This window comes from Lycium ferocissimum, chromosome 12, assembly GCF_029784015.1.
Source record: "Lycium ferocissimum isolate CSIRO_LF1 chromosome 12, AGI_CSIRO_Lferr_CH_V1, whole genome shotgun sequence".
Lineage (NCBI taxonomy): Eukaryota > Viridiplantae > Streptophyta > Magnoliopsida > Solanales > Solanaceae > Lycium > Lycium ferocissimum.
In genome coordinates, this window is record NC_081353.1 from 48,749,358 (window position 1) to 48,773,138 (window position 23,781).

General features: G+C 33.5%; 2 protein-coding genes, 1 long non-coding RNA gene and 1 pseudogene across 4 annotated transcripts; 1 reads left to right on the forward strand and 3 right to left on the reverse strand.

Moving 5' to 3' along the window:
- Nucleotides 1–1,654: 1,654 nt before the first annotated feature.
- Nucleotides 1,655–3,302, reverse strand: LOC132040142 (thaumatin-like protein; annotated as a pseudogene).
- A 1,010-nt stretch (nt 3,303–4,312) lies between these two features.
- Nucleotides 4,313–7,055, forward strand: LOC132040143 (uncharacterized). Of its 2 annotated transcripts, none has more exons than XR_009410573.1 (2): nt 4,313–6,209; nt 6,575–7,055. It is a non-coding gene; the product is annotated as an uncharacterized LOC132040143 (long non-coding RNA). The 2 variants fall into 2 exon arrangements; XR_009410574.1 differs by having other exon boundaries at nt 6,724–7,055.
- A 6,147-nt stretch (nt 7,056–13,202) lies between these two features.
- On the reverse strand, nt 13,203–15,198 carry LOC132039402 (pathogenesis-related protein R major form-like). Its single transcript, XM_059429889.1, has 2 exons — nt 15,124–15,198; nt 13,203–14,106 (listed from the first exon to the last, which is right to left on the reverse strand). Exons 1-2 carry the CDS (start codon nt 15,196–15,198, stop codon nt 13,360–13,362), a joined length of 822 nt encoding a protein of 273 aa, XP_059285872.1. The 3' UTR covers nt 13,203–13,359.
- Nucleotides 15,199–16,965: 1,767 nt separating this feature from the next.
- LOC132040253 (thaumatin-like protein) lies at nt 16,966–19,447 on the reverse strand. The gene is made up of 2 exons (XM_059430879.1): nt 19,020–19,447; nt 16,966–17,570 (listed from the first exon to the last, which is right to left on the reverse strand). Exons 1-2 carry the CDS (start codon nt 19,267–19,269, stop codon nt 17,134–17,136), a joined length of 687 nt encoding a protein of 228 aa, XP_059286862.1. The 5' UTR covers nt 19,270–19,447; the 3' UTR covers nt 16,966–17,133.
- Nucleotides 19,448–23,781: the final 4,334 nt, after the last annotated feature.

Sequence of the window (23,781 nt, forward strand, 5' to 3'; positions counted from 1 at the left end):
GAGATTATTGTCAAGTGAAATGACGCATTTTGGTAATCTATTCAAGCTTATTGAACTTGCAGTCCAGACAACAGAAAATGTCACGCATTTAAATATTAATGGATATTGTCACTTGACAAATGACAAAATTTATATGAAAATTCTTGAAGAATTTTAAATGCTTGAAGCATATATAAGTTCTAAAAATCTGTTTATAATCCTTATATGGATTAAATCAAGCAAGGTGAATGCGATTTTATCATAATGAATATTCATTAACTAAGGGTCTATTTATCCTTACGTCTTTGTGAAAATCAAAATTTGTCATATTATAGGTCCAAGTTAATGACTTGAATATTATTGGAACTCTCGAAGAGTTTCCACAAGCAATAGATTATCTGCTGAAAGAAGTTGAAATGAGAAACTTGCAAAATTCTTTGGTCTTGAAGTGTCATATCTTTATGTTACAGTCATACGATGTTCTTCTACATGACAGTCAATTCATATAAAGATAACATCTATTAATAAAGCAAGTCGGGAATGCACTTGGAGTGATTTCAACAATACACCTCTATTCAAAGACTGAAGATGCAGCATCATACATAGCCCAACTAAAGAGTGGATTCATAAAAGGACAGAGCATATTTCATCAAAGTTGTTCTTCACACATGAGCTCCAGAAGAATGGTGATATTAACGTGCAAGAGATTTGTTCGAGCGATAATATGACTGATTTATTCACCAAGTCTCTACCAATTGCAACTTTCTAAAAGATGGTGCACAAGATTGAGATGTCAATATTCAAGTTTTTTGATTGAAGTTCTCATCAGGGGGAGTTAATACGTGTTGTACTCTTTTTCCCTTTCAAGGTTTTTGTCCCACTAGATTTTTCCTTGTAAGGTTTTTTAATAAGGCAACCAAATGGCGTATTATTAGAAATGTGTACTCTTTTTTCTTCACTAGAATTTTTCCCATTGGGTTATTTCTAGTAAGGTTTTAACGGGACACATTATCTATCAAATAGACATCTAAGGGGAGAGTGTTATAAATATTATTTATTTATCGTGGATGTCTATCTTTAGGAGAAAATTTAGGGATTGTGAATTTGGGACCAAGCTACTTTTCCCTTATAAATAGATAGGTTCTTTTCATTGTATTTACATCCCCATCAAGAGAAATAAAAGAATTCTACTCTCTTCTCTCTTTTCTCTACAATATTCTTTTTGTAGCTTTATTATTTTATAACAATTTCCATTTATTCTTTGATCACAATTAATTTTACTCTTTTTTTCATCACATTAATTTTTCTCCATATTTATTGAGTAAGGGTAAAGATGAAAAAATACTTAATTATATCTTGATTTTCTAAAATGATAATTATTGTGAACCATTTATTTTTAATAAGGACGACAAGTAAAATGCAATGGGGAAGTACGATTATATACAAACCATTCCTCGGAGGAGAGGGACATCCGTTAAAAGAAGTACTGTATTCGTTACAAAAAATTACACCATATTCTTTTCATTTTCAATGAATGATCCATATTACTTAAAATACTCATTGAATACTTTTCACAATTTTTTGAATTTTTAGCCCAATAAATAACGATACTGAGTATTGACGTAAATCAAACTTGCATAGAAATTTCAGAGAAAATATGTTACATCCATTTAATTTATGGACAAAAGACCACTCTATAGTTGGTTCCGGTAGGACAAGTAAAGGTACTGGTTGAATCTCTTTAGGATAACGGTAAGAAGTTGAACATCTATGTTTAAAAAACTTTGAAAAGTTAGTCGGATCACAATTACCAGATGTGCAACAATATTGGTCAATCCCGAAAACAGTACAAGGACTGTTGCATCCTCCAGGTGTCCTCAATTCATTAGGACACTGTCCTATGACGTCGGCAGTACAACTAATCCTAGCAGAACAATTGTCAGTGGATGCACTAAATTCTATCGGCAAATTGAAACCATCAAGAAGAGATATGTCCAAGTAATCATTCTTGTTGAATTGGTTTAAGGCGTGTTCAGCCAAGGTATTTGGGACCGTACCATAATCTTGACACTCGAGGAGTTCCTTGCAATCCCCGATTTGACATTGACCTGTTGGAAAAAATAATTTTAAGCTGTGAAAAGTTAAAATTGGTTAGAATTTGATATTTGATTCATGTATAGTTAGAATTTGTAATCAAATCCATATAAGGATAGACTTTTCAATTTATGGTCTAAGTAAGTTTCGTACTATTATAAATAGAAGTTTTGCTAACTATTCTTCCATCCCAAAATAAATGTCACTTTAGTACACAAAAATTTTTTTATCTCAAAATAAGTGTTAATTTAAAAATTCAAGATTAAATTTGATAAGTATTTCCAATTATGTCCTTAGGATAAAAAACGAGTACATCAGAAATAACATATGGTGGGATATATAGACCCTCAATCCATCGAACCAAACATAGAAACAGTCACCCGAATAGCTTGATTCATTGATTTTCTAACTAGAGAAATAAACACTAATTAAAAACCTTTCACTAGTGTGTCTTATAACATAGTCTTCTTTAATATTGTACAATTCTAAAAAAAAAAATCTATGATTAATAAATAGGGGTATTTTCAGGGGCGGATCTATCCTATAATTAGGGGGTGAACCCCTAACTTTCGATACGGAACATAAATTTATGTGTAAATAATTATTAAAATTGTAATATATAATAGATATGAACCCATAACTTTTAGAATATAAAGGATTCAATACTAAAAATCTTAAGATTGAACCCGCAAGATTTAATCCTGAATTCACTTCTAGGTATTTTAGTAAACTCTATATTATATTTATTAATTTTTTAATGAACGTGATTTTTATTAAGATGACACTTATTTTGGAGGGAGATGTAAAGAGAGATTCATACAGTTATGAATAAAATATTTTCGTTCACCTCGGCCAGATGTGTCAAAATTGCAATTGGTGCGGCCCCAAATACGCCGTCCTATAATTGAGCTCAAGTTTGTTTTTGGGATCCTCCATGTTCCGCCATACTCGAGTGGTCGGCCGCCACCGGGGATGGCTGCTGCCCATACTGTGAAGGGACTATTGTTTCGTACGTCAACTATTGTGTCTGCTTGTGTTGAGATAAGCTGAAAAGTCATAACAAAGAGGAATATGAAGAAGGATTTGATGAACCTCATGTTTGCTTTGAGAGGGTGACAAAAAATCAATGATGGAGGAGATATTTTAATGGAGGCTAGCTAAAGGATAAATAATCAATGGAGTTTAAACTTATTAGTCAATAAATGGTGCTAAATTGGTGGTAATAGAGAGAATATGAGAATGAGAGACGAAGACTTGACTTTTTAACTTCATTACCAGGAATTTATAATTACCTCAAGTGTCAAGACGCGTCTAAGATTTGATCAAATTTCAGTTTGGGGAAACATCTTGTGAATTGGGAACCTTTATCAAATAAAAAAACTCAATAGGAATTGGGACAGGTGATTAGATAAGATATGACACAACTTCAGTTGACTGTGACCTTAGATAGGAAGGTATTGAGGTCGAAGATTAAGATAGAAGGTTAGTAAGTAGTGGGATTCAGTTATCACGTAGTCTCTTATGCTTCGATGTTTATTACTATTTATTGCTGCATGTGTTTTGTCTCTTGTCATTAGCAATATTATTTAGTACTCACGTAGTTTCTTACTCTTCAGTGTGCATTAACATTTGGTTATACATTTGTGTGGTTTCTAGCTATTTTACTGGTACACTTTTTGTATTTGCTTCGAAGTAATTTTCTGTTCCTTTCACTTTCTTTTCTCCTCTTCCCTTCTTTTTTCCTTTCTTTAAGCCGAGAATCTTTCGGAAACGGTCTCTCTGCCCACAAAGGCAAAGATAAGATCTGGGTACATCCTACCCTCCACAGACTCCACTTGTAAGATCACACTGGGTATGTTATTGTTATTGTATGATTTTCTTGGGGAAATTATCCTTCGTAACGAAATAAAGGCTTAAGGGCTCTGCCAACTAATTTTTCCTAGAAAGTTAAGCATTTTATATTCATTTACTACATTCGTTTAGTATCAATTTAATAAGCCTTTCCGAGTGAACTTTACCTTTGGTCAAGAGTATTCAACATCTATAATTGCAGGATTTAAGCCTGGTGACATGGCAGCCTCACAGTATAGGATTCATATTTATCTTTTTTGTCAGATATTTGGACTTTTCTCCCATTTTTACCAAGTTTGCGCTCACTTAAAAAACAAAAACAAAAAATAACCCGATCAGTCACGTCTTAATTTACACCTTAAAAACGAGAAGGTACTTTTTCAATTTGCTCTCCGTTTATTCCACTTTTTTCCCCTAGCGTTAACTTTTGCCCTTGCTTTTCTCACAATCGATATCCATGGCTACCATCAAAGTGAAGAATAGCATGATGTACTTAACAGATAATATAGAATTTGTATAAAATCGGGGCAATACTGTCCTCCTAAAGGAATGTCACGATTTGTTAACTCCTATTTAAATTCTCGACTTTATTGAAATCGAATCCACCATCTACATCAAATTCACATGACGGGTGCTTACACCAACGACCGGATATAGTCGCCATCTCTGCCTCTGCCCTCGAAAAGAAACGATACCCGCATATACTCTTGTGCTCTCTTTGAAGTGATTAGTTTTTCATAATTCATTACATGTTGTTCTTCTTTTCGGAACTTGCAAAAGCTATGGTCATAGAAAAATCACAACAACTTTGAAGCAAAGGGTGATGTTTAGGACAAACATGACAATAGGAAGAGATAACAGCAGCTTATTATCCATATTCTTGAAATGGGTACTTGTATGATTTGTGAAGAAAAAATTTGATTTTAGGCCAAAGGTGACCACCTAAAAGATTTTTACAGTTCATTCTCCAAATTATCGAAATAGGTTCTTGTGAGATGTGGGTTGGTAAAGTAAAGGTTTGGTTTTTAGGACAAATATGATGATATAAAAAGATTAGAACAGTTTGTTCCCCAGATTCTCTACATAGGTTTGTTAATCAAATACTAAATTTTAGGCAAACATGGCCATGGAAAAGACTAAAGCATTTTATTCTCAAAATTCTCGAATATGGTAGTCCGGTCACTGGTTTAGTTAAGCAAATTTTTTTATTTTTAGGGCAAACATGGCCATAGAAAATATTACATCAATTCATTCTCAAATTTTTTGAAATGGCATATACCTATGGTTGGATGTATATGTATGTTTCTGTGTATATTACTCTAAAGAAACGGTTTGTTTTGGTATGATTTTTAAGAAGCAGAAGGACAATGCCATAAGCTGCTCCATAGGAAGAGATTATAGCGCATCTCCAGTCTGGCACATTTCAAAGAAATCTAAATAATACAAAGAGCCGGAAGCTGCTTTGACAAGAAAGCACTTTTTGGACATAGAAAAGCATAGTTTCTTGGAGAGGAATGATCAGAATGGAGACATACTTCTCTTTTCAAGTCTCAAAATAATAAACAAAAGCCTATAACCAGCCTAGACGATGAGGTCGAATGGTAGTGGCATACCTCATAGAGCTTTGTGAGCATCGATTTCACTTAGGGAAAGATGTGTGAACAGACGATGAAACTGTTAAACCTTTGTTGATGCACATGAGTTCTCTTTCCAGCCACTGAAGCTAAGAAAAGAGGCCCCTAGACCGATTAAAAGAGAGCTACCTTCTGATGCATGTTTTTGTACTGTGCAGAACACTTACGGGTGTAGAACTGAAGAAGAAGCTCCTGGGAAGAAAGTTTACACGTGAAGTTGTTAATGCTGTAATAACAGATTTCCATATCAGGTAAAGCACTGGAATCAAGATGCTTCGATCGGAGTTGTCAACCCTGTCTTTGATAACAGAAATGTTATTTCAATGATTTTTCTTTTATAGTCACTTTGACTCTTTGAAATTTCTAACTTGGTTTCTCCCGTTTGTATTGATATCTCTGTGATTTTCGTACTTCCGTAACTTCCTTCTCACTGTACATACAAGGAAGAAAAGAGACCTGGAAAAACCATGTGCCCAAGCCCTTCAACAGTGAGAAGTTAAAAGTGAACTTTGGTTCCAGAGATTCAAAGATTTAAGAGAAAACAGACAGAATTCTGATTTAAGTACATTACTCTTTTAATAGATGACTGAAAAAGTTGTGAAGGTTGATGAGGCTATTAACTATGTGCAATCTCACCACCGCCGAGTTGAGGTAAATTACTTAGGCTGCATTGTTTTATAGTACGCAAAAATTGACTTTGCCAATTAGTGTCGAGTTTCTGGAAAATATTTGTTTGATATACAACAACAACAAATCCAGTGTAATCCCACAAATGGCGTCTGGGGAGGGTAGAGCATACGCAGACCTTACCCCTACTTTGGGAGGTAGAGAGGTAGTTTCCGATAGACTCTCAGCGGAAATATTTGTTTGATGTGCTTTCCAAAAAAAAAAAACTAATTTTTATAATATTTTCAATATTTCAGTTTTCAGTCTTAAGTTGCAATTCATGTTCCAATTGACTGGGAGGTAAACATTAGCAAAATAGCTGAATTCTGTATATGTATACTTTCATGTAGTTTATCTCAATGAAGTTAGCTAGTCTGAATTCGGGAATGGACTATAACGTGAAATGTCTTCTCTCCGGGGATACAAGTCGCTCAAAAGTATGTTGTTACAAATGAGTTTTTGGCTTCTTGAATATGAATGTTCATGAATTTGGTGACAGTTTCAGATGATTCAATCCATTTCATCGTTGCATCATACTTACAGAAGTAGCTGTAGAGTTCGGATTTTGGAGTTATGAAGCTGGTCTAGAGGAAAATTTAGTTCCTCTAAAATTGTTGAGAATAACAAAAGTGAGGATGTACAAAAAAGCTCTTATTATAGACCTTATTCATATATCCACTTGAAATAGCCGCTTAGTAGTGGCTTAATGAATTATTGTCTCCTCTGCAGTAGCATTACAAACTTTCTTTACTTTCTTTTTCTATTGTAGCCTGTTGTAGTCATAGTTCCTTCTTTATGACCACTCAGTTTAATAAAAGATTTATTTCATTCCCTTTCGTCTTTTTCATTTTCGTGATTTAAATTATCAACTACTTTGTTTTCAATTAGTATCTTAGTCACCATTTATATAGTTCTTGATTGATGACTGAGACTAATGAGGAGCTAGCATATATGGAGGTGGCAATATTAGTGATGAGGTCAAGTATGAAATGCTATAGGGAAAGAAAAGAGTATGCAATGCTATAAATATATTCAACGTGTCGAAAAAGGAGGAATGAAGTTACCATGTGAAAATTGAAATGGCTGAAGAACATGCATGAAGAAGATCAATAATCATAAAGTCAAGAAACTTGAAACACTTTTCCCGTTTTCTGTAATTTATCATTTCCTCCTTCCCTCTCTTAGATTGTGATCTTCCTTTTAAGATATAATTTTGATAAATATATATGCTTCAATTTTTCTTTTCGCGCAGTCATATTCACTAGTTTAATATATATACTTAAAAAATTTAACTCATATAAACAATGTAATTTTCAAACGAAGGAGGTTTGGAAGAACTCTTCTGCCTCTTATTAAATTTGCTCATGCACATGAGCCACTTTTCCTGTTAAAAGTTACTCCCTCTGGTCAATTTTACTTGTCAAGTTTTTTTTTTTCACGTCCCTTAAGAAAACATTAACTAAAAGAGTGATTTGACAAAATTATCTTTATTTATTTTTTTATCTCAATTTAATACCATTCACTTTTTCACCATATTAATCTCTCTCCATATTTATTGAGTAAGGGTAAAAGTGAAAATTAAGAATTAGTTTATATCTTGTTCTCGAAAATGACAATTACGTTGAACCATCTGAACCATAAGTAAAATGGAATGGAGGGAGTAATGGTGTAGTTAGCGGATATCTAGAAATGCACCAATTTAGTGGAGGCCTATTAGTGCTTCATATACTCCCTCCAATCCAAAACAATTGAGGTTTTAGATTTGGGCGCGTGAATTAAGGAATTCACTTATTCCTAAAAATTAAGAGGTGTATTGACTAAAATATCCTTAATTAAAAGAGGCTTTAAAACTGTAACAAGCATTAAATTCGTTCATTAAATTAAGAATGTGTTCAGGATAAATTTGAAAAAAGAATAAAATACCTTCTTGATAAACTAAAACCTCAATTATTTTGGATTAACTTTTAGAGGCTAAATCGTTAATTATTTTGGAACGGATGGAGTAACAAAAAATTAGGACGAGTTTGTGTCAAAATTCAAAGATGAAGAATGATTTGTGACTAAAATTTGATTGCTAGCTGAAAAAGTGACCATCCCACATACATAACTTTTGACTAAAACCCTAATGAGCCAAGTTTCCATCTGCAGCTACAATGGAAACTAGAGCTTCAAAGAGGAGAAAACCCACAAGCCATATCCAATTTCCATCCACTTCAACACAATAATCAACCCCAATAATCCCTTCCCTTCCACAAGAAATCAATGTAGAAATACTCTCAAAGCTGCCCGTAAAATCACTCTTACAATTCAAGTGTGTCTCAAAATCATGGCTTGCTTTAATCTCTAGCCCTGAATTCATAAAAACACATCTCCATTCATCAGCTAATGACAGAGAATACAACCACCATAGGGTTATTTTAAACTTAATATGCATTCTCAAGGACTGTTATTTAAATTCCATACTTTACAACTCAATTACTGAGGCAACTGAAATGGATAATTATCCCATGCAAAACTTTAATATCAGGTGGTGTGATTCTGTCAATGGATTGATTTGTTTAGCTGGTACGGAAAAATTTGATAGACCAATCAAGATTGATAAGAAATGGCCTCAATCAGGTGTTAATTTATGTATGTGGAACCCAGCAATTAGGAAGTATAAGAAATTGCCTGAATCAGGAGTTAAATCGAGACCAACTTGCTCTCGCTCTTTTAGATATGGTTTTGGATATGATGAGTTACATGATGATTATAAATTAGTTGTTATTTTCAATATGTTTGATGATAATCCTAAGTACAAGACAAAGATTAAAATTTATCGTCTGAAGAATGACTCTTGGAGAACGGTCCGGGGTTTTTTGGAAGGTTCTGTGATAGATTGTTCAGCTAAGTTTGTCAAGGGGGAGCTTTATTGAACGTCAGCCTTAAGTATCACTTCTTTTGATTTAGGAAATGAGAAATGGGATACGGTAGAGCAACCCGATTATGGAAAAGGCAAATTTGATTTGATGTTGGGAGTTTTGGGAAGCGATCTAGTCGTACTTTGTAACTATGAAAGAAGTCATTCCGATGTGTGGGTTATGAAGGATTATGGAGTTAAAGCATCCTGGACAAAGATGTTCACCATTAATTGTCCTGATGATCATGGGAATTATAACTATTATCCACCCTATTGCATGTCGTTTTCCTCCTTTTTTTGCCAGTCATATAAGAGTGAAATTTTAATTCTGTATCGGTCAGTTTTCATGATATACAATCCAAAGGATGATTCAATCAGACAACCAGAAGTTACTGAACTTAAGTGGTGTTTTACGCCAGAAATCTTTGTTGAAAGCCTTGTTAATCCCCTTATGGATAGCTGACCAGGGACATGATACCATGAAGACTTGAAAATCATGTTGTCAATTACTTGTAAGTGTTCAGCTCTATCCATTTTCCACTAGCACATTTAACTAGTTGATGTTCTTTTATTGCACGTCATATTTATCACATATAGAACAAGACATTGAATATCTAAGAATCTCTAATCGTATTTGCTTGTATTGCGTGGAGCCTCATAAGCATTCCTCCTTTTTATTCTGTCACTATTTACATGAAACAAAAGTTATAACAAGGTTGTAGTATATTGTTTTTCAAAGTTCAAGCTAGAGGATGTAAATTGTTGTATTGAACAGAGTTTTTAAAAGGCATCATTTCACAGTACGAAGTTTCAAAAAAAAAAAAAAAGGCATCATTTTAACATTTACACGAGATTTAGGAAACGAAGCTGCAACACTGTTAATTAATGGTCGAATCTTGTTTCAGTCTCATAAACATTGTGATGACAGCACAAATAATTCGAACGAGTACACAAGATTTAGGAAACAAAGCTAAAATAGTCATGAGACTGGAGAGTTTTACCATACTAAAGGGAAGTCTAGGGGAGAAAAGGACTTGGAGTGACCCCTGTTTGATAGGACTCCATTAATTTTAATTAGAGAATGAGTAAATTATATCATATTTATTATTGTCAACAAGAAGTAGACCTACTTTACTAATTATTGATGCTTCTTTCTGAATAGACCTGCAAGCAAACTTCTGTACTTCAATTTTCTTAGAATTGTTAGTCACTACAATGAAGGGTTCGGTTCTCATGATCTATTTACAAGCAATGTTAGTCCTCATAATTAATTGCAGGTTCTTCAGCTTTATTATTTGTATGCTGTTTATTTTTGTTTTTTATTATTGCTTCATAGAACCTACTGTAGGTAGGTTTAAAATTGTAAACTTACATAGTCTAAGCTAGCGATTGGCCATAGATTTTGTGAAACTAGAAAAAAAGAGTTTTTGAGGTTGTGTTGAAAAATTGTTTTTGGAACTTGAAGTTGTGTTTGGTAGCGGTGGGCGTTCGGTTTTTCGATTCGGTTTTATGAAACTTCGGTTTGGCTATTTCGGGTTTGTTTTTTTGAAGGTGGACACCAAACACCGAACCAAACTAGTTCGGTTCTTTCGGTTTCGGTTTTTTAAAGTTCGGTTCGGTTTCGGTTTCGGTTTTTTCAATTCGGTTTTTTTAATATAATATTAGAAGCGATTCCATTGACACTAATTAATATTCTCAAAAGCAATAAAACATAAAACTGATAAATTGAAATTAAAATCAAACAAACAGATACACAAGAAGCAAAAACTATAATCATGACATAGGATTACTAGGTGTTATATACATACCGTAAGAATAATTAAGAAAACACATAAAGGACATACATTAATCCTAAAGAGACATCCTAGTTACCTTTCTTTGTTAAGGATATTTGATTTTTTCAATTGAAGTGGAAAATTAGGGATACAAATGCAAAAGAGGACTTATTACAATTGGGTTTTTTTTGCTTTAAACTTAATGGACCTGGACTATTTTAATTTTTTTGGGTAATGTATTAAATTTCGGTGCACGTTCGGTTTTTTCAGTTCGGTTTTATCAAACTTCGGTTCGACTACTTCGGTTTCGATTTTTTGACGATGGACACCAAATACCGAACCAAACTAGTTCGGTTCGGTTCGGTTTTTCGGTTTTCGGTATTTATGCCCAGCCCTAGTGTTTGGACATGCATTTTACTTGGGGAAAAATTGAAGTTTTGTGAGTGGAAGAAAAAAATTACCCAAAACTAGAACTTGAAAATTTTGCTGCAATTTTTTTTCAAAAACTGATCAAATTCCATGGACAAACGACAACAGCAACATACCTAGTATAATCCCATAGGTGGGGTCTGGGGAGGGTAGAGCGTATGTAGACCTCTATCCCTACCTCGTAGAGATAGAGAGGTTGGTTCCGATAGACCGTCGGCTCGAGTAAAGCATTATCCATTGAGAAACAATGCTTTCAATTTTATTTTTTTGAAGAAAAGCTTCCAAAATCGATGGCCAAACGGGAGCTCAATGTTAGTTGAGGCGACACAATTTTTTTTTGGTTGGAAAGAGAGAGATGTCATAAAAGTTAGAGAAGTGCTAGAAGCAGTTGCAAGAGTACTGGAAGAATTATCTATATATTGGTTGTACTGAATACTATCCGAAATTATCCAAAGGTTAAGTTTTTGATGAATAGCAAAAGAAGTTCTTAATTTGTTTGCTTCCAAGGTAAGTAAAGCAAACAAAGGAGGAACTACAAAATACTCAAAAGGATCAAAAAGCTCATGCCTACTCCCTGTTTTAGCTAATATATCTGCTACTTGATTTTCGTTCATGCATTGCTTACAAGTTGTTTTGAAGATCCTTTGATGTGCCTCAAATAGACTGTACGGTGAAATAGAGCTTGTGCTCTTGTCACACGCGAATCATGAGCAGACTGAACTCATTTCTTTTAACTTGAACTATGCATGCATATGCACAAAAGAACTCATTATGAACTCAATAACTCTATTTCATGGATTCACTTTTGCCTCTTGCTTAAACTAGTCAGATAGTTTCCATTCAATTTGATTTGATGTTTGCTATATGCTGAATAGAAGCCAGGGTTGGGATAGCCTAGTGCCCGAGCATGTGGCACATTTTAATGCTACACATTTTTACTAATATTGTGAAAATCATTGGTGTGCTTTCTTAACTTGTTTGGTATTCTTGAACTTTCAGGAAGTCAATGCTAATGTTAATGACTGATCTGAACTCAGACTGCATGGATCAAAACGATGAAGCCTAACATCTCCGTTTTATATGTTTATTGAATGATCTTTTGTATAAAGTGCATGAGCATGACTCGAAATCTCTATCAGTGCTAATTGCAGTTTCCATTTCTTGTTTGTTGTTTACTGAAGATGAACGATGTTGTGTTTTGCTCACTGTATCTGTTATATTTAGTATCAGAGTGGTATTAAGCTAGACCAAATGTTGATCTTCTGCTTATTACATTTTAAATGATCTGCTATAAACTTGAATCCTCTTGTTTAGATTGTTAAACTACATCTAGGCACCCCAACCCCTCTCCTCAGAAGTCAACAGTGGTCCTTCTGTACTTTGCTCTCTTGGTGATTTTGAAACCGGTTTAAATTATATACACTAATAATGTAAATATTGTTTACACTATTAGTGTAGTTTAATCTATGTTTGACATGTTAGTTAACATTTGTACTAGATTACCAATTAATACTTATCATAAATACCTATAATTACCGTACAATTGACCTATAAATAGTTGCTAATAGTTCAGGTAGAAACTCGCAAAAAAGTAATACTGTGTGTGTTTTTAACCATTATCTCTTAATTTTACTTGGAAAAAAGAAGTTGCAGTTTGCTTGTTCTCATGGTGAAAATTACTATACAGCTGTACAAAAGAACAAGTGAAAATTTCTCTACTGATAATGCTTGTTCTCATGTCAACTTGCATATTTGGGCCGTAAGTCTTGAATGTTTGCTGTAGCTGAAGGGTGATTGACAATTCTGTTACACAACGCAACCATTTCATCTTTTTCATTAATTTCAGTGGACAATTCTTGATGAAGCTTAACTCTATTAATAATAATTTACCAAATCTTCTTTATTTCTTAAAATTAACTGCAAACGAATGCGACAACAATGAACAAGACAACCCACTAGCTCTCTCCTCTTTGTCACTTTCTTTTTATTCAATACTTCTTAGTACTACTTGTGTAGTTATATATATTTCTAATTAAGGGCAGAAAACAGCCCTGTAATTTGTACCAGCAGGACATGTAAACAAACTTGTTGGATCATCCTGTGGATAGCTATAAGCTTTTGGACACCTTGTCTTAAAAAATCTCGAGAAATCAGTTGGTCCACATGATCCAGGTCCATTTGTACAACAATATTGGTTCGTTTTAAAAACAGTGCACGGGTTGTTACACCCACCTTGTGTTCGTAATTGGCTTGGGCATTGCTCGTTAATAGGTGCTGGGCATCTAAGATTACGGCACGCACCATTAGTTGGGCTAAATTCCATAGGAATGTTGAATCCATCGACAAGAAAAATATCGACATGGTCCAAGTTATTAGGCTGATTAAGCGCAAATTCAGCTAAAGTGTTGGGTGGAATACCATAGCCTTGACATTGCAAAAGCCCCTTACAGTCTCCAGTCTCGCATTTGCCTCGACCATTGCCATCAAATTTACATTTAGTTCGGCCCCAAATGCAAGCCTGGACTATTCTTGGATTCACATTTAGGGTCCAAGATTGACTTGAGTTGAGCACTGCCGCCTCCCTGGGAAATGCCGGTGACGTGTAGGTGCACCGATTGATAATGTTAAAAGTGGCAGCATGAGTAAAAGATGAAAAATATTGGTCAAAGTAAAGGAAGACAAAAAGGGGGAAGAATTTGAGGAAGCTCAATTTTTCTATTTTTTTTTTTTTTTTTTTTTTTGGGTTAAACTTGAGAATGTGTTTATTTGGAGACACTTTCTATAGGTTTAAATAGCTGATTTACTGGCCTAGTATGAGGAGCTTTCATAGGTTCTAAGTTCTAACAAGCTCTGAAATTTCAGAGATTATGATATTCTTGTGGAAATTTGTGCATAGTCACTTAATTATCAAAAAAAAAAAAAAAAAAAAACTCCGTAATAATGTTGGTCCTTGTGTTAACCTTCATGTCAAATGTGCAATATTGATCTTTCTGCTTGTGAATCTTCACAAATTTGATGAATTATTAATTATTAAATCATTTAAAATAAACATTATACTAAATTTGTATTGTTACTCCACAATTAAAGGTTGTATAGATTTAACAAAATCTACAAATAACATGTTAAGTACTACGTAAAGGGACCGAAAATGCAAATACTAATCACTTCAAGGTTAAATAGCCTTGATTTACAATTTACAAGGATCAGAATTAGAGTTTTTAGTTATTAATTTGTAATTATCCCTATTCTCGTTGTTGTTATTGTGACTGCAAAGTACATCTCCCATTTTTCTATTTTGTATCATATGCAGTCCGTTTGCGTCGCTAATTAACAAAGAATTATGCTAAATTTATATTGTTACTTCATAATTTAAGGTATAATATAGGTCTAATAATAATCTAAGTATAACATATTTACTACATAAAGGGGCAAAAATACACCTTTTAAATAATTTAAGGTTAATTATTACAACGACCAAAATTACATGTTACTAATTAATAAATACGGGATTAAAAGTAAAATTATTCATATTTTTATCTTTGTTATTGTGAATGCAAATTCCATCTCTCATCTTTCATTTCGGGCCAAATACGCAATTTAATTGTGTGGCTAATTTTTGCTCGTAGTTCTCTTGAAATATCTTGGGTCTGAATAGGTCTTAATCATTAAGATCTTGAACCAAGTCTTAATATCATTCAGAGGTATTTTTGTATGGAACTTTTTTATCAACAGCTCCAACCCCAACCCTCCATCTCAACCCCACCCCCACCCGCTCTCCACTCCAACCCTACCCTACCTCCCACTCACCCTCCACTACAACCCACCACCAATCCCAATCCCACCCTACACCACCCAGCCCCACTACCCCCATTTCCCACCACCAACCCCACCCCCACCATCAACCCCTACCCCACACCACCCACCCCCACTCCCCACTACCCTCATCTCCCACCACCAACCCCACCCCCACTCCCCACTAACCCCACCACCAACCCTACCCCCACCCCCACTACCTCCCACCCTTCACCCCAACCACCCACTCACCCCTCCACCCCGGCCACCACCCACCACGACTACAAAACATCTCCACCTTTACTAGTGAGCATAAATGTTTCATTTTTTTTAATCAAATAATTTTTTTAAAATTAAATTTGTATTTATTTTCTACTATTTAGTTACTTTTTAATTTGAATTGTATATTTATTATGTTTAAATAAATACATTATGCATATTCAGATAGTGAAATAAATACATTATGCATATTCAGATATTGAAAAACAAACAGTTTTAATCATTTAGTATTCGGACCCTAGCAGACAACATCTTAATGATTCAGATGTGCATTCAGATTCAGACGTCTTAATCTTAATGAAAACAAATGAGGCCTAAATAAAACTAATATTTAACACGTGTAATTGCTAAAACCTATTGTTCTTTTTGTTCCAAAAAGGTTTAGAGATCAAGAGGTCAATATATCCATTTTTCGTGTGACTTGGTATATCGGTTCCTTAGTTTTTATTTTATTTTTTGGGAATGAACACATATTCATAACTATACAAAAGTTCAATAAATCACAATTTTCTTAATAAACTAATTTTGTTATTGTTTTTGACAATGCTAAACAAATAGTAATTTTTTATTTCACATGTGCGTACGGTTTCTTATAAAATAGAATAAACAAATTTAATACTACCAATTATTTTTATAACTCTGTTTAACAGAAGGTATAGTATTGCAACTTGCAAGTGGAGCTATAAAAGTCTAGATCAAGCGCGCATGGTCCTGCCATGTAGGGCGGTGTAATTAACGGCTAAACCAATAATCCGAATCGATTATTGAATTATTGGGTTAATGGTTCAGGTTATTGGTTTAACTATTGAGGTATTGTCCCAAGTTATTGGGTTATTAGTTCTTTCACGGTTTGGTCACTTTTTTTAACGCGTGCACTGAAAACTCAATAGTAATTTATTTAATTACAATTTTACCCTTCAATGTGTAAAGCAATCTATGAACTCGCATGTTTACTCAGTTAGTGTCGCACTACTTTGGAGATCAATAATGACCTACTAGTACTACTGTTCTTGTTTGTGGTTTACACTTTGCAAATCAGCAGCTCTTGCAAATTTCTTGGACGAAAATCGTTATGGTGTTAGAAAGCCTGGAACGACTAGATGCAATAACACAATGGCTTGTGCTTCTTTAAGTGAAATGAGACTCTTTGAGTCTTGACAGATCGAAACAAATTCAATGAACTTGCAATATTTATCCAGAGACCCTTACAAATTCAGTTACACTTTGTCTTTAAGTGATTCTGAATGAAAAAATTTTGTGTGCAATCTTAAACGGTTAAAGCGATAACCGAACCGATAACCGACTAATCAATATATATATATATATATATATATATATATATATATATATATATATATCTCAACGCTTCTTTAACGGTTAAGCGTTACAAACCAATAACCGATAAGTCAAACCGATTACTTTTAAAACTGAACTGAATTAATCGATACGCAGCCCTACTGCCAGGTACACAAGAATACTACCATTATATTGGTCATAAATTATCCCTTCGAGGGACATCCGTTAAAAAAAAGTATTGGTTACATTAAAATACACCATATGCTTTGCATTTTCAATGAATGTTGCCATAATACTTGAAATTCTCATTGAATACTTTTCACAATTTTTTGAATTTTCAGCTCCATAAATAGCGACAATGATGTAAACCAAACCTACATAGAAACTTCAAACGTCATAAGCAGCAGCAATTAAAGAAAATATGTAACATCCATTTAATTTACGGACAAAAGACCACTCTATAGTTGGTTCTACTAGGACAAGTAAAGGTACTAGTTGGATCATCTTTAGGATAACTGTGAGAAGTTGAACATCTATCCTTAAAGAACTTCGACAAGTTAGTCGGACCACAATTACCAGACATGCAACAATATTCGTTAGTCTTGAAAACAGTACAAGGATTGTTACATCCTCCGGGTGTCCTTAATTCATTAGGACATTGTCCTATGATGTCTGCAGTGCAACTGATCCTAGCAGAGCAATTATCGGCTGATGCAGGACTAAATTCCATTGGCAAATTGAAACCATCAACAAGAGATATGTCAAAGAAATCATTATTGCCGAATTGGTTCAAGGCGTATTCGGCTAAAGTGTTTGGGGGTGTACCAAAACCTTCACATTCGAGGAGTCCGTTGCAATCCCCTGTTTGACATCGACCTGTTGGAAACAATAATTTAAAGTTATAGGAAGTCAAAATTGGCTAGAATTTCATATTTGATTCATGTATAGTTAGAATTCGTATTCAAATTATGTTGTGTGTTTAATTGATTACGCACAATTCTGTGAAACCTAAGAAGCTAAGAATGCAAGAATAGCTTTTGAACAGTTGGACAGTAATGTAAATTCAGTCAAGTGTATAGAAGAAGAGGGAAAGAGAGTTTATTATCAACAAATCCCAAAAGTGTACAAACCACCTACAATAACAAGTTTACCCTTCATTATTAATTCATTTAATAGATACATAACAAATTCATATAGGAATAGATTTTCTAATTTTGTACTATTATAAATAAAGATGCTGCAAGTTATTTTCAAAGTGTGAAGATGGTAGAGAATTTTCAGAGATTCATATAGTTTATGAATAAAATATTTTCCTTTACCTAGGCCAGATGTGTCAAACTTGCAATTGGTACTGACGTAAACCAAATTTGCATAGAAATTTCAAACGTCTAAGAAGCAGCAATTAGAGAAAATATGTTGCATCCATTTAATTTATGGACAAAAGACCACTCTACAGTTGATTCCACTAGGACAATTAAAGATACTAGTTGTATCATCTTTAGGATAACTGTAAGAAGTTGAACATCTATCATTAAATAAGTTCGACAAGTTAGTCGGACCACAATTATTAGATTTAGTTCTGCAACAATATAGGTCAGTATTAAAAACAGTGCAAGGACTGTTACATCCTCCGGATGTCCTTAATTCATTAGGACACTGTCCTATGATGTCCGCAGTACAACTAATCCTAGCAGAGCATTTAAATCAGTTGATGCAGGGCTAAATTCCATTGGTAAATTGAAACCATCAACAAGAGATATGTCTAAGTAATCCTTATTGTTGGATAGGTTTAAGGTGTATTCGGCTAAAGTGGTTGGGGGTGTACCATAATCTTGACATTCGAGGAGTCCCTCGCAATCCCCTGTTTGACATTGACTTGTTGCGGAAAAAAATTAAAGTTATAGGAAGTCAAAATTAGTTAGGATTTGATATTTAATTCATGTATAATTAGGATTCGTAGTCAAATTGTGTTGTGTGCTTAATTGATTACGCACAATTCAGTAAAACCTAAGAAGCTAAGAATGCAACAATTACAGTAATGGAAATTCAATCAAGTGTATAGAAGAAGAGAGAAAGAGAGTTTATTATCAACAAATCCAATGAATCCGATCAGTGTACAAACCCCACGTACAATAACAAGTTTACCCTTCATTATTAATTGGTACATAACAAATTCATATAGGAATAGATTTTCTAAATTATAATAAAAATAGGTTCCGTATTACTTATTGTAAATAGAAATGCTGCTAGCTATTTTCAGAGTGTGAAAATTGTAAAATGAATTCAGAGATTCATAGAGTTTATCAATAAAATGTTTTCCTTTACCTCGGCCAGATGTGTCAAAATTGCAATTGGTTCGGCCCCAAATACGCCGGCTTCTAATTGAGCTCAAGTTTGTTTGTGGGATCCTCCATGCTTCGCCATAGTCGAGTCGTCGGCCTCCACCGGGGACGGCAGCTGCCCATACCGTGAAAGGACAATTGTTTCGTATGTTAATTATTGTATCTGCTTGTGTTGAGATAAGCTGACAAGTTATTACAGAGAGGGATATGAAGAAGGATTTGATGAAGCTCATGTTTGATTTGGGTATGTGGCAAATACAATGGATAGATTTTTAATGGAGGTTAGCTAAGGACGAATAGGCAATAGAGTTTACTCATTAGTCAATAAATGATGCTAATCTTGTAATGGAGAGGACGTGAGAAAACAGAGAGGAAGACTTTTGACTTCATTTCCACCAATTTATAATTTACCTCGAGACGCGTCTAGTGAGATTAGTATATAACGAATTCAAAAGTTGACTTCGTTTGGAGGACTTCGTTTGGAGAAGCATAGATGACCAAGAAAATAACATCTTCTCAATTTGGGAACAACAACAACATACATTTATTTTCTATTATATATAAGTGTGGAAGAGAGACCAACACAGAATTGATTACTTGTACCAAAAGCTTTATAAATTATACACGCAATGAATGCTTGTATCAAAAGTTATATAACTTATACATTTTAACCAACTACTTTTTTACTCCACGTGGACATATGTCATAGTACTTAATATTTATTTCCTTCTCATGTATAGATATATGCACTTCAATTTTAATTTTTCGACACATTTATTTCCTCCGTGCACTTTTACTTATTCACTTTTGACTTTTCAAGTTCTTGCTGAATATTTATTCTCTTCGTATGTATAGACGTATGAAGTTCAATTTTAATTCTCCTACACAAATTTATTTCCTCTGTGTACTTTTATTTGTTCACTTTTGACTTTTCACGTTCTTTAGGAATTAATAAATCTCACGTGGACATATGTTATAGTACTGAATATTTATTCTCTTCTCATGTATACACGTATGCACTTCAAAGTTCAAATTTAATTCTCTTACAGAAATTTATTTCCTCCATGCACTTTTGCTTGTTCACTTTTGACTTTTCACGTTCTTTAAGAATTAATAAATCCCACGTGGACATTCGTCATAGTACTGAATATTTATTCTCTTCTCATGTATACCCGCATGCACTTCAATTTTAATTTTTCGACACATATTTATTTCCTCCGTGCACTTTTACTTGTTCACTTTTGGCTTTTCACGTTCTTGCTGAATATTTATTCTCTTCTTATGTATACATGTATGCACTTCAATTTAATTCTCCGACACATATTTATTTCCTCCGTGCACTTTTACTTGTTCACTTTTGACTTTTCACGTTCTTTAAGAATTAATAAATGAAGTACTCCCTCCGTCCCATATTACTTGGCTTTAAGAATTAATAAATCAAGTACTCCCTTCGTCCCATATTACTTTGTCACATTACTATACTTGACTTTTCACGTTCTTTAAGAATTAATAAATGAAGTACTCCCTTCGTTCCATATTACTTGGCCACATTATATTTTTCTATTTTATATTTTTTTATTATATATAAACGCCCAAGGTGAACGAACACAGCAACAATAAGTTGTACAAAAAGCAACTGAAATTGTACTCTAAGCAGGGACTAACATATGTATATTTCAGAAGTTGAACATTAATTCTACCTCTTGTGTGTTTACTTTTTAAGTCTCCACGGGTCCGCAGTGTCTTAATTATCCTTTCATTTCCTTCATTTGGCATATACTCCCTGTGTCTCAATTTAAGTGTCTACGTTTGACTAGACACGGAGTTTAAAAAATAAAGATAGACTTTCAAACCTTGTGGTTCTAAATTAAAAATGTGTATAATATAATAAAATATCCTTTGAATCTTGTAATTATAAACTTGACATGTAGGATATTTGAATTGTCAACTTACTAAATATAAAAAGAGGAGGACATAACCAAAATAAGACAACTATTTTTTATTTAACAACAAATGCCCAAAGTGGACGAACACAGCAATAATAAGTTGTACAAAAAGCAACTGAAATTGTACTCTAAGTCGGGACTAATATGTGTACATTTCAGAAGTTGAACATTAATTTACCTCTGTGTGTTTACTTTTTAAGTCCCCACGTATCCGCGGTGTCTCAATTGTCCTTTCATTTCCTTCATTTGGCATATACTCCCTCTGTCTCAATTTAAGTGTCTACGTTTGATTAGATACGAAGTTTAAGAAATAAATATAGACTTTTGAATCTTGTGGTTCTAAATTAAAAATGTGTATAATATAATAAATTATCCTTTGAATCTTGTGATTATAAACTTGACATGTAGCATATTTAAATTGTCAACTTACCAAATATAAAAAGAGGCGAACATAACTAAAATAAAATAAATTTCAACAACAATTGATAGATTAAGGGGAAAAATAAGAGGAAAAGAAAAAAATATGGATGCTCACTAAGGAGAATTGCAGCATCCTTTGCAAAATATACAAACCATAAAGACTAACTAAAGTGAGTAATCAATTTAATCATGTTGGGTCCCGTGCATCTCACGGGCATAGTCAGGGGCGAATCCATTCATAAAAAATGGGTCACGTGAACACATGGTCACCCGACTAAACTCGATATATTATGTATATAATCCTTAAAATATATCTAATATTAACTTAAGTAACACATGGTCAAATTGGAGTGAATGGAGCACCGGTTAAGTGCTGCCTTTAATGCCTCAAAGTTGTGGGATTGAACCCTACTAAATGCACCTTTGTATCCTTTTTTTTTAAAAAAAAATTCTGAGGTGAACTCATCCTCTTGAAATCCCAAAAACATTTCTTAGTTGATCTCATCCTCTTGATCCTGTATTCGCCTCTGGGTATAGTTTGCTAGTAATTCCACAAGTGGAAAAAGCCAGCGTGATGAAAAAGCTCCTGCTATGCGCGGCGTACGGGAAAACGCCGGACCAAAAGGGTCTATTGTACACAGCAAGAGTTTATTTCCATGGCTTGCACTAGTGACCTCTCAGTCACATGGCAGCAATTTTACCAGTTAATGAAATAAAGAACATAAAAGGTTCAACTATGTCCTTAAAGTATTTTCTTCATATAAAAAATGCTTGCACGACTACCTAGTTAGATCCCACATGAAATATAAGTTAAAATTTAAAATGCTAACAAATTTTTTTTAAGAAATCTTAGTTCACAATCCGGCAATAGTGATTTCTAAGATATAACATATAAGCTGAATAACTTTATTAAAACAAAACAAAGTAAAGTGACTTTATTACATAATTTTCTTAACTTGAGTGACTATTTGATAAATTTACACTATCCTGTGAAAGTCGAGTTTACTCCTCTGTCTCAATTTATGTGATATAGTTCAAATTTCAAGAGTCAAATTTTTTTTATTTTGACCATGAATTCAAACATACAATCTTTAAGTTTTTTGAAAATAAATTTACATATTTAGAAACTACATAAAAAGTACTATAAGTTACAAAAATTAACAATCTATATAATAATAATAATAATATAAAGCATGGCACTAGACTCGCTATGTGGCATGCCTCTAAAGCCAAGAATCACATTTGTCTTTTTTCTCAAATTTTTGACATTTTTCTTAATTTTTCCTCACTTATGTTTTATTAATAATCCCAAAAATCATTCCATTATTAATCCTCTTAATTATGCCTCATCTATTCCTCTTCCTTCCACATTAAGAGTCATGACTTTTTATTGTGTTTGTTCAGGTAACGTATGTTATGGCATCAATATATCATATATGCTTCTCTCTCTCTCTCTCTCCACCTCAACAGACTATGGACTACACAGTCGTGTTCCTCTTTTTTTTTTTCTTTTTTTTTTTTTTCAACTTTTAAATTTCTATCCCCCTTAGTTCTCTTCTTCTTTTCTATTGCTAAATTCTTACTCTTGTTTCAGTTGTAAATAGAGTACTTAAGCTGGAAAGCATGTTTGTGTCTGTTATTATGCCCTTTATAGTTACAACCTTTTTTGTACAACAATGTTGTAATAGTAAAATAATGTGTTGTTTTAAATGAAAAAATTAGAGTAGCTTTTGGTTTGAGTCATTTTATCGCATGGATGATTATTAGTTTACAAGAATCAAGAAAGTTCTCCTCCATGCAAGAAGATTGGATGCATTTTGATGCGCATGCTACGGCTATCGAACAAAGTACACGATATGATTTTCGATAAGAGGTACTACTGCTAACCTTTTTAATTTTCTCCATGGTAAATAACAAATTTTATTGCCTAGAGTTTTTTGGTACAATAATAATAACATAGAAGAAATATGGTGTACTTGTCTTATAAGTTTTCTCTTACCGTCACTTAAATGAACAACAATTCAGAATTATTTAGTTAGGTACATTTTATGCACTCTGCCTTAGAATATTAGTAATAGCCTCATTTTTTGACTAATTTATAGTTAATTCGTTTATGAATTAAGACATTTAATCACACTCTCTTATTTTCATTTTGAAATAGTACATACTATAAATTTTTGTATGGTTCAAAGTTTAATGGATATTTAAATATTAGGAAAAAAAATAGTTTCTAAATTTAATGACGCTCTATACAATCGCAGATATATTATCATGTAAAAAAAAATCAAAAGAAAAAGAAGAAGAATCTATTTAATGTTCTTCTTTTTCTTTTTCCGGACTCTTTCTCCTTATTAGGTTGGCTATTTGGATCATTTTTCC